At 37.8% G+C, this 12,320-nt stretch overlaps 1 protein-coding gene across 6 annotated transcripts in view; it reads left to right on the top strand.

Annotated features, from left to right (window-relative positions):
- Window positions 1–309: 309 nt before the first annotated feature.
- Window positions 310–12,320, top strand: part of MIA2 (MIA SH3 domain ER export factor 2) — a 107,422-nt gene continuing 95,411 nt past the window's right edge. Inside the window, exons 1-3 of one of the 6 annotated variants that reach the window (XR_014261128.1) lie at window positions 310–8,214; window positions 9,927–10,060; window positions 12,216–12,302. Coding sequence is in view for 5 of the 6 variants with exons in the window: in XM_082452058.1 (XP_082308184.1) it covers window positions 8,100–8,214; window positions 9,927–10,060; window positions 12,216–12,302 (336 nt within the window). In the remaining variant the exon portion in view is untranslated. Of the gene's footprint in view, window positions 8,215–9,926; window positions 10,061–11,088; window positions 11,202–12,215; window positions 12,303–12,320 lie in introns of those variants that run through there. The other 5 variants (XM_082452058.1, XM_082452059.1, XM_082452046.1 and 2 more) reach the window with 5 other exon arrangements.

Below are 12,320 nucleotides of genomic sequence, written 5' to 3'. Positions count from 1 at the left end.
ATCTGGAAGAAGGAGGAGAGAAAAAATAAGGAAAATTATAGCATCAGGCCCATTATTCTATATATCTTTGAAAGAAGTAGATAAAGTAAAAAATAATAATCATAAAGAATCTGTCTATTCATTCCTATGTAGAAATTTTATTCTATAATTTCTTTTAAAATTTAATTATTTGGGGGAAGCATAAACATGAAGTTGCTGATTTTTTGTGAGTTAGTTAATTAATTAATTAATTATTATCTTTTTAAGCTGAAATCTTGAGTGTTACATCTTTTTTTTTTTTTTAACTTTGGGTTTATTTATTTATTTATTTGTTTGTTTACGGCTGTGTTGGGTCTTCGTTTCTGTGCGAGGGCTTTCTCTAGTTGCGGCAAGTGGGGGCCGCTCTTCATCCCGATGCGCGGGCCTCTCATTATCGCGGCCTCTCTTGTTGCGGAGCACAGGCTCCAGACGCGCAGGCTCAGTAATTGTGGCTCACGGCCTAGTTGTTCTGCGGTATGTGGGATCTTCCCAGACCAGGGCTCGAACCCATGTCCCCTGCATTGGCAGGCAGATTCTCAACCACTGTGCCACCAGGGAAGCCCAGTTTATTTTTTTTCTTTTTTTTTTGGCCGTGTTGTGCAGCTTGCAGGATCTTAGTTCCCTGACCAGGCATTGAACCCAGGCCCGCAACAGTGAGAGCGTAGAATCCTAACCACTGGACCTCTAGGGAATTCCCTATTTTTTTTTCTTAAAGAAACTTGAGCTCATGAGGTTCTTAGGGACATGGACACTAAAATAGGCAAGAAGGAAAGAGTACATAAATGGGGAGAGGATGGCAGCAGGGAGTGAAGGAGGATGATTTTGGAGGATATGGTGTAAGAGTACATAAAATTGGCCCATATGGGTTCTTAAAAGACATTCATGCTATTGATGATTGGAAATTAGTAGGATACTAAATATTTTCGTACCGTTGCTCATTAACCTACTCATCTATTGCAACTTGTCAAGCATCCTCCACGCTATCTGGGAATCCAAAGGCTTTTCATAGCTTTGCTTGCTGGATATTTAGACTTTTACTGCTGCTACTAATATCAACCCAATGACAAAGATAAATAGGAGATCCAATTCTTTTTCTCAAAAAATTTGTTTTACCAAAGAGAAAATTTAATCAAAAGGATTACTTGACTTTCTTTTTGAAATGAGAGAAAGAGAAGCCATTGAGCTACACAGCTGAAGATAGAACTTTGTTTAGTAATGGGGCATGAAGAATCTTGCCCTTGAAAAGAAATCAATTCATTTATTCATCATGAACGCATTCATTTATTCATTCAATAAAAAGTTGAGTGATGTATTCATTAAGTGATTTAACCTAAGAGACCTGAATAATGAGTTAGTAAAGCAAAAAAGTGAAGTTATATGATAAAAAACACAAATAACATCATTCTCTTCCTTAAAACTTCCTATGGCTTCCCACTACACTTAGAATAAAGCTCACATTCATTTCCACAGCCAGAAGTCCCTACCTGATTGAACCTCTGTCTGTGTCTTCTACTTCATCTCTGACCACTCTCCACCTGCCTCTGTGTTTCTTGTTTACATATGCCAAGTTAGTTTCCACCTTAGAGCCTTGTTTCTGACATACTAGAACGCATTCAATATGCCTCTTTCGTTTTTGTCTTTAAATCTTTGGTAATCAAACTTCAGACCATGAAGTACGACTTTGTCGTTAATTCTTCCCTCTGCACAGAATGTTCTGCTTTCCTACTCCCCAATCTTAAATCAAATGTCACTGTCCAGAGATGCCTTTCCAGACAGCTTTATCTAAGCAGATGACGACTTTTCCATAACTTATCACTGCAGTCCTCTTGTTCATTTATTTGCTTGTTTGTTCTTCTCTGTCTCCCTTCACTAGCATACAAAGTCCATGAGCGCAGGACTTTGTCCGGTTCACTCCTGTACCTCTGACTCCTAGAATAGTGTCTGACACAACATGGGCATTCAATAAATAATACCTATCCTGGAAGATGGGATTTGCATGTGAAATATTAAGCTCACTGATACAAAGTTGGTACTCAACAAACATTAAATTCCTTTCCTACCCACTGATGAGACTCATCAGTTCAGTCCCCTGATCAACAAATATCACACACATACCATCTTGGATATAGAGGATATTGCATAATATTATTCAGAAACAGAGAGTAAAGGAATAAAGACAACATGTGGGGTATTCTCTTTCTGCTTCTCCCAGCCCACTCTTTGCCACTTTGCTCTGTGCCCCTAGAGCACAGACCTTTAGAACTGCTTTGAAGGGTTCCCTTATTCTCTGGCATCTGACTGGGTATGGTACAATACCAGGGAGGTACAGTCAGGAGATCAGAAAAAAAGAGTCATATTCTCTTGACTGAGTTCCTTTACTGAAGGCTTCAAGTTTCTTTTTCTTTTTTTTTTAAGAATTGGGAAACTTTATTTTTTTATGTTCTGGATTAGTTTTAAGGAATTTTTTTTTTGGCTACCCACACAGCTTGTGGGATCTTAGTTTCCTGACCAAGGCCATGCCCCCTGCAGTGGGAGCACGGAGTCCTAACCACTGGACCACCAGGGAATTCCCTGAAGGCTTCAAGTTTCTGTTGGGCAGTCCTTTCCTAGAGTTCGCTCCAGGCTGTGGGTACCGTTCCTTCATGCCTGGAGGTGTTACATCCCCTGCTGGTCTTCCTTAACCCTGCCCACACCTTTGTTAATAGTCCATTAGAAACTCCTCAGTCATTGAAGAGTGCCTCCCTCAAAATGGAATACCCATCTGTTTCCTGGTAGAACTCTGACTGATAGAATGAGGAAAAGTGGGCAGAATTAAAACATGGCCTTTAGCAACAGAAAAGCAACAAAAGTAAGAAGAGCCATGGAGTGACTAGCGGCAACATGTGCAAGTCCTGCCGTCTCCTCTTTCTGAAGCTGTGGATCACTAGCGTCTGAGGTTGGGTCCTCTAGAAGTAAATACTGAGACGGAGTTTTGGGTTCAAGGGATCAACACCTATGAAAGGAAGGGGGAGAAGGCAGGGTTGGGAAAAAGGGGAAGTCAAACTCCAACTCAGGCTTTACAGAACTTCAGTCAACCCAACAGGGAGCTCTAGAGTGAGGAATGCCTGTCAGAGTGTCCCACATTAGGCCGAGATGATCCTGCCTTTGTACTCACTCGTCATTTATTAACTAGATTCACTAGATCACCGAGGAAGGGGTGACCTTGGGTAAAGTGGCTCTCTGTAGCTGAGGCAGACATGCAAGTAGGTGCCAGCCGGAGGCTGCCAGCTCACTGCACTCCCTGAAGCTGGGCAGAAAGTCTTACCTTGAAGATGGGATGTGGGGTGCCATCCCCACATCTTCCACACCAGTTTGATCCCGGTCTCTCACTGTGTTCCTGTCTACCACAGGAACTGTTTCCAAAGGCTCCATTCCAGTGCCCCCTCCCTAGTAAGAAACACCCCAGCTTAATTAGTTCAACTTATCCTAAGTACTTTCTACAGTACTCCCCGCTTCTCCATGGGGGATACATTCCAAGACCCCCAGTGGATGCCTGAAACCATGGATAGTGCTGAACCTTATATATACTATGTTTTTTCCTATACATACATACTTATGATAAAGTTTAATTTATAACGTAGGCACAGTAAGAGATTAACAATAATAACTAATAATAAAATAGAGCAATTATAACAATACAATGTACTAAAAGTCATGTGGTCTCTCTCTCAATATTATTGTACAAATTTAATGCCTTTTTCATCTTAACTAAGCATTTATCAGACATTGTGGGTGTAACTTTTGCAGTTTGAGGTGTGATAGCAAAACTAGCACAAATTTCTTTTTCCTTTTGCACAATTTCACAGATAGAAGATTCGTTCTTACCTTAGATCTTAACAACTTCAGCATATGATGTTTTTTCTTCCCTTATTAAGTAGAGAACTTTCCCCCTTTCACTTAAAGGAAGCACCTAACGGCTTCTCTTTGGCATATCCTAATTGCCAGCATCACTACTCTTGCACTTTGGGGCCAAAAAGCACATGAAAAGATGTTCAACATCACTAATTATAAGAGAAATGCAAATCAAAACCACAGTGAGGTATCACCTCACACCAGTCAGAATGGCCACCTTCAAAAAATCTATAAACAATAAATGCTGGAGAGGATGTGGAGAAAAAGGAACCCTCTTGCACTGTTGGTGGGAACATAAATTGATACAGCCACTATGGAGAACAGTATGGAGGTTCCTTAAAAAACCAAAAATAAAACTACCATATAACCCAGCAATCCTACTCCTAGGCATGTACCCGGAGAAAACCATAATTTGAAAAGATACATGCACCCCAATGTTCATTGCAGCACTATTTACAATACAATAGCCAGGACATGGAAGTAACCTAAATGTCCATCAACAGAGGAATGGATAAAGAAGATGTGGTACATATGTAATATTCAATGGAATATTACTCAGCCATTAAAAAGAATGAAATAATGCCATTTGCAGCAACATGGATGGACCTAGAGATTGTCATACTGAGTGAAGTAAGTCAGACACAGAAAGACAAATATCATATGATATTGCTTATATGTGGAATCGTAAAAAAGGGGTACAAATGAACTTATTTAAAAAACAGAAGTAGAGTCATAGATGTAGAAAACAAACTTATGGTTACCAGGGGATAAGGAGAAGGAGGGATAAATTGGAGACTGAGATTGACATATACACACTACTATATATAAAATAGATAACTAGTACGAACCTGCTGGATAGCACAGGGAACTCTACTCAATACTCTGTAATGGCCTATATGGAAAAAGAATCTAAAAAAAGAGTGGATATATGTTTATGTATAACTGATTCACTTTAGTGTACACCTGAAACTAACACAACATTGTAAATCAACTATACTCCAAAAAAAAAAAAAAAGTAAACCAAGGGCTACTTGAACACAAACACTGTGATACCTTGATAGCCGATCTAGCAACCAAGGCGGCTACTAAGTGACTGACGGGCGGGGCATGCTGGACAAAGGGATAATTCATGACCAAGCAGGAGGGAGCAGGACAGCATGAGATTTCATCAACACTACTCAGAACGGTGCACAATTTAAAACTTGTGACTCATTTATTTCCAGAATTTTCAATGTAATGTTTTCAGACCTCAGGTACCAGAAACCATGGAAAGTGAAACCGTGGATAAGATGGCACCACTGTAATCAAGTTTCTCTATCTTGTAAACTGCCAAAGTAACAGGCAGCTGATTGAAGAAATATGTTCCCACTTTAGGAAATCTGAGGTACTAAGAGAAAAGATCGTACTATATCGTATCAGAAATAACATCGCCAAGCAGTAGAAGTGCAGCATTCATGCTTCTGTCTGTATATACTCATGGAAAGGGTTGCTTTGTGACATTACCTCTAAGATACTGAACATGTGTGGCTTTGATGATTAATTCTTTAGCTCTGTGCAGTAGGTACTCTTACCTCCTATGTGGTTTCTGAAGAAAGCCATAGGCTTTCCAAATCAGTATTCCTGAGTCTTACCATTCCTCAGCAGTAGTAGTATATTTTAATATTGACACAACACTTGAGTTGCAAAATGCATCAGCCATTATATAATGTCTGGCTAAGTCAATACGACTGTTTTTATGGTGAAAATTGATACTTTGGGGTTTTTTTGGCCACACCGCAGCAGCCTGCAGGATCTTAGTTCCCCGACCAGGGATCAAACCCACGCTCCCTGCAATGGAAGCGCAGAGTTCTAACAACTGGACCACCAGGGAATTCCTGATGCTTTGGTTTCTTTAAACTAAATGTTCTTATCCCTTTCATGTACCACCTCTTCATCTGGATCTGTTAGAGATAGTTGACACTGTGCTACCACATTTTCAGATATCCTATTAAAATATATTTAAGTAATGATCTGAACATAAAATGAGATCATTTGAGTGCATTAAGTAGCAAGAAAGTGGGAGCATTTCTAGCAGGAGCAAATCTCTCCAAGCTGGTATCTTAGGCAAGGATTGTTCTCTTGTTTTTCTGGACTCAAATGAACAGGCAAATTTAAATTTATCTGGGTTCTTCTCTCTCTTAACTTAGAACACAATTAAATTAACTAGTTCAGAATTTAGCCATAACATCTTTAATATTGAATACAAAAATGATGAAGTACATTAATTATTAAATATTCTTTTTAAAAAATATTTATTTATTTGGTTGCACCGGGTCTTAGTTGCAGCAGGCAGGCTCCTTAGTTTCGGCTTGAGGGCTCCTTAGTTGCGGCATGCCTGTGGGATCTAGTTCCCTGACCAGGGATTGAACCTGGGCCCCTGCATTGGGAGCTCAGAGTCTTAACCATTGAGCCACCAGGGAAGTCCCAGTTATTAAATACTCTTGATTTGATATTATAGATTATGTAAATAATTCTGTGCCAAAATTTGAAGCTGAAGAGCTAATTGTTCTTCAATGTCTTTGAAAACATAGTTTATAGATTTGCAAAAGTATTCAACCTACACCTTTTTGAGTGTGCACGCGTACAGTTATGCAGCGCTCTGATTGTAAACCAAAGGATCCTCAAATCCATGCTCTATCAGATTCTTTCTGAGGATGTAAAAACCTTTGATCTCAGAGAGCAGGCTTCCTACTAATTATCGGTTCTGGAAAACAAACAAATAGAAAACACACGTCTTTTTTTTTTAGGACTTTGAAAGCAACAGTCTTTCATATTAGCTTGCTCAGGCACTAGAGGGGAGCGTGGTGTCATTCAAGTGCTGCATTCTGCAAAGTACGTATACCCTGGCATGCCCAGACACTGGGAAAAGGTACAGCAAAGAAGGGCTTAGAAAAATATTTTCCTGAGATTGAAATAGGACAACTTTGGTTTCCAAAAATCTACTGCGATCTAGTGTTTTACACAAAAATTCCCAGTATAGGGATTTGATCCCTTTTAAGTGACACTATCTTTCAAATAATTTGATTTTCAAAACCTTATTGTTATTTTAAAATTATATATGCTCACTGATTTTTAAAAAGAAAGTCAAACAATAGAGAAAAATACAAAGAAGAAAGTGAACACAACTGGAACTCACACGATATATTCCCGCCATATGGGGGAGGATTCTTTCAGACATCTCTCTCTATATACAGAAATATGCATATGAATTTAAATACATAAAATGATATTGTACCTTCTGTTTCCGGAATGGTATTGTTGCAGACGGAGTAGACATCTTTCTGTGGCAGATGACTTGATTCTTGGTGGTAAAGCATAGTGGTTGTGGGTAGGAGGAGTCACAGAGCCTAGGTTTTAATTTCTTCTCCACTCAATATGTGACATTGGGCAAGTGATTTAACCCATTTCTATGTACCTCTGTTTCCTCATAATGCAAAAATGGGGATGATAATATTACCTACCTCAGAGAGTTGATGTGAGAGTAAAATCAGATCACGTAATTGTTTGACAGTACCTGCAACATAATAAGTACTTAATACGTTTTAACTATCTTAACTAAATATAAATTTCAACTTCATAGTAACACTGAAGGTTGTTAAAATACGAACATGGGATATTTTTTTCAAATAACTTTCATCATGATAATCCCAAACCATGCTTTTAACATAAATTATTATTGCTTCTACATATAACTATATCCCCACTGACGCTGGTATTTGCATGCAGCAAATACTATGAACTTATCGACTGATCTACCTGAAGACTTTAACAGAAGGAGATGAACTACCTTTTTATGGAGGCCTCTTTAAGAATTGTTCTGTGGAATGCAAGGTGCCTTTAAGCAAGAGAGTTTTACTGCACTGGCTTTATAAAACATGACTCCAACTAAAAATCCCTGTTAATTATTAAACCCTTATGTATAATCTGGACACCTGACACTGCTGATACTGCAGATTGAGAACAGAGAGTGTTTGTCCCTCAAGTTAAGCCTAAACACCAATAGAAAAAGGTAGTTATCAAGGGATTTAAAAACCCCAAAACTTTTCCTCTTATATTTAGTAAAGAGTGAGGGGTGTCTCCTGTTTTGGCTGGCATATCTGGCGCCTAAACAACTGGTTTAAACCTTGTTTGGGATTCCTGCTTGTTTTAGCATGGCGGATCTTGGAGTTCACAGAATCCTCCTTCTCGTTATTTCTCTGACAAAGTGTCTGGAGGGCACAAAACTGCTGGCAGACTTAAAAAAATGTGGTGACTTGGAATGTGAAAGTAAGTCGCTTTTCTTTTTTTTCCTTCTTTTCCTCTTAAAATGAGGCTCTGAAATGATATAAAACGTTATTGTGGACATGTATGATAAAAATGAACATTAATATCATTGAGAAATATTTATAATTATAAGGTATAGTACACTATAAAAAAGAAATGCTGGAAGCAAAGTATTTTGTGACAGTTTTTAATGTAAATATACAAAGGGGCAAAGATCAGCCTGATATATAAATATATAAGAAATTTTAAGGATATTAATCCAGATCTCAAAAACTAATTAGCACTTTTACTATTTTTTAAGATAAGTGTAATTGATTTGTATTAAAAAAGATATCAAGCCATTTGATAGTTATTTTTATGAAGCCCTTACATTTTTTAGTTTCTATTTCATAATCAGAAGTTTCTGATTCTCATGAGTTTTCTAAGACTGTTTTTATTTCAAACCGTCATGATTTATTGTGTAAACTTTATCAAACATTAATTATTTCTGTGTTCCCTTATTATGCAAAAATACTGAAATCAGTGTTAAGAGTACATAATTTTATTTATATCTTTGAATATTAAACTTCCTCTTCTACAAAGAGAAATTAATTTTCATTTTATTGCTTAAGAACTTATTTTCTGAAATTGGCATTATGGTACAAAATGAATAGCATCCCAGTATATTAGAATTGCTTTATATTGTTCTATCCCTCCAGTATGTGAGAATTACTTTGAATTTGCAACACGTAATTAAAAATGCAAAATATTATTAGTATGAACATAAATGATTTAAAAGTAAATTTTTTATGTGTAAACATTTTCCTTAATCATTTGGATACATAGTTTAATATATAGAGAATGTTTACTAGATGATGTTTTATAATAATATTATTATAACAATTTTTCTTTCCTTCTTTACAACCTCATTTTAGTTTCCTAGGGCTAGGCACATAACATGGAAAGAAAGAGAACATTCAAATTTATAGTAATTGATAAAAGTTTTTTAACTTTAATTGCATGACTTAATGCAAAGGTTTTACATATGCCAGTATAATTATAATCGTTAATAAGGTATGTATATTACTTTATGTGCTGAAGGGCTGAATCTAGCATATGTGGTTATGGTCATTCATAGTTATTAAGGGCCTATTATGTGCTGGGTCTGGGGGATGAGGGGTGTGTATCTAAGAGGGATACAATGAAATGTAAGATAAGTTTCTTGTCCTCCAGGGATTTTCATTCTAGTGAATGATGACAAGACAGGTCAATATGAAACAGTAAATAGTAATACAACATGAGGATAATAGATAATATTGAAATTCAGAGAAGCGGCAGAGTAGGCTGGACCAATTAGGGTTGTCTTATAGCGGACGTAGGATATGAGTTGTCCGTGAAGAGAGACTGATGGGTTTTTAGAAAGGCTTAGGAAAAAACAGAAAGAAAACTCAGAATACAGAAGGCGGATGTTGCAGTGAAAAGAACTTCAGTTCAAATCTGGCTCCACCATTTATCAGGTGTGTGACCAACTCTTTGATAGTTAATTAAAGGCTCATTTTTTAGTCTGAGATGAGATTATTTACCTCATAGGTCTGTTTTGAGGATTTAATAATAGCAGTAATAAAAGGTATAAAAGAGCTTACCATGATGCCTGGAGTATAGTAGGTGCCAGAAGAAAACTAATTATCTTTTCCTTCCCTTCTCTACTGTGTGTTTTTCTCTGCATGTTTACATAGCTTTAATAAGCAGAGTCTTAGCCATAAGAGATTACAGAGGACCTGACTGTCGATACCTCAACTTCACTAAGGGAGAAGAGATATCCGTTTATGTTAAACTCGCAGGAGAAAGGGAAGATTTGTGGGCAGGAAGTGTAAGTATCTAATCTTACAAATTGAATACAGAATAAATGACTAGCTTGCACAAGGATGCCTGGTGTTCATCTCTAAAGGAACTTTAAGAATTTAAAAGTACTTTATATATATATTAAAAACCCTTAACATATTTAAACAAACAAACAAAAAAATGGTCATGTTCAGTGTTGGTTCCAGAATTTCTATAAAAAGTAGCTTTGGGGAAGCCAGTCTGGTTGGGATGAAGGTTTAAGAGTGCCTTGAAATTACTTTTACACAGCATGCATAGTTTTTGAACTTAGGTTTTATATTTATTTGGAGAGACTTCAGAGGGGCCAATGGAGATTATGGGATGACTAGGTAACCCCAGCTATCCCTTGGTGCTACCAATGGCCAAGTTTAAGAGAGACTGGGAAGTTTTAGTTAATCAGATTAAAAGACATGTCTTGGGAATTCCCTGGTTGTCCAATGGTTAGAACTCTGCGCTTTCATTGCCGAGGGTGCAGTTTCATTCCCTGGTTGGGGAACTAAGATCCTACTTGGCCAAAAAAAAAAAAAAAAAAAAGACATGACTTTCTGAGCAAATAAAGGACTGAGTTGCTATTGAAGAGATCCTCAGAAAGATTAGTAACCTAGGGAAGTGAGGTATATGAATTTTTCATGGAGGAAAAGAATAACTGAGAGAGACTACTATTTGGCCCAAAGTCCTATTACACTGAAATGCCTAGACGCCTGAATCACCTCTCTGAATATACAACATAGAAAAATTAATGATTAATATTTTCAGCTGAATATAGGTTTGTATCTTAGATTATATCATGCTTTAGAATGAAAAGATGCCATGACAAGTGATTTTACTCCCAAGCTGAACAAGCATGACCAACCTGATACCTACATCATTTCCATATCGCGTATGCATAAGATCTCTTCCCTGTGTAGCCTCTGTGATCTTTATTTGAAGGAGCAGATTCTATTTGGGTCTATCCTGCTTTTTAGCATGAGGGGCTACATGACTGAACCTCAGACTGTTGTTGGCCAGAATTGTTTACCTGGACTTTGCAGCTCCCAAGGCTTCTTACTGCTTATGGTGCCTTAAACATGCCATTTCTCTGTCTTGAATGCATGGGAGGTATCCAATGCAACTATAAGGAAAATGACACAGTAAGTATCATAAGAGGAAAAGAAAGCATTCTTTCTTGTTTACTGTGTGTGAAAATGATAGTTCCACACAAAAGCAGCATGTAATGTGTGGAGCCAGGGTGAAGTTTCAAGCACACTTGGTTTTGTGCCTTAGGTGTCTAGTCCAGGCAGATAACTGTTTACGAAGCCACACTGTGTGGTTAGGACTCTGGGTTTTCATTGCCAGAGGGCCCGGGTTCAATCCCTGGCCAGGGAACTAAGCCCCACTGGCATGGCCAAGAAAAAGAAGCCACACTGTGGAGTTCATTCCTTCGGTTTCCAAATAATTGCAGCAACTGGAGAGCTGGAAGAATCACAGTTGAGGTATAATGGTGCTGAATCAAAAGGCCAAAAGAAATATGCTCTTTAAACCTTGACAGGGATGGGAAATGGGCTGAGAGTGGTTATGTGAAGCCTTCACTCTTGGGGGACATCTTGTATGCACTTGAACCGGATTGAGAGGATCTCTGCTACCAAGGTACCCTCAGAAAAGTTGTATGGAACCAAATGCACCCTGGAAGACTCATAGATCCTTACTATCTTGATGAATCCACCTCAGCCCTTCAGAGTTTAAACATCTTACCCAATTTTGACATCCTGAAAATGCTGCATATGTCACAGCTCCATCTTGCTTGGCTACAGTCACCATTCTCTTGCTTTTTGATATTCCAGGTTTACTAGTGTAAATCTGTGGTCCACCTGGGCAAGAAAGGTCATTAAGAACAGAAAAAAGAAAGAAAATGTGTGGTTTTCCCTCTGAAATCTGAAAAAGTGACATTTTATAGCTTGACCCTTTGTTCCCTCAGATTTATGCTGTTCTGTCGAGTAGCAAAAGGAATATGATTTCACTGACTTTCTTTTAGATGGTAAATGAAAGCCGTTAATGTTTGTAATTTGAAATAGATGAAAGTCAAGGACATGAAACAAAATCAGGCTCAATGGCTATTATTGCTTTGATCACTCTTACTTGCTAATCTTCATTCTTCATTTTGATAGAAAGGAAAGGACTTTGGGTATTTTCCCAGAGATGCAGTCCAGATTGAACAGGTGTTCATATCTGAGGAAGTTAAAATATCAACAAAAGTGAGTAAACTCATTTCG

Source organism: Balaenoptera physalus (assembly GCF_965194825.1).
Source record: "Balaenoptera physalus genome assembly, chromosome: 2".
Taxonomy (NCBI): Eukaryota; Metazoa; Chordata; class Mammalia; order Artiodactyla; family Balaenopteridae; genus Balaenoptera; species Balaenoptera physalus.
Note: the sequence above shows the minus strand (reverse complement) of the source record. Positions and strands in the feature narration are given on the sequence as shown.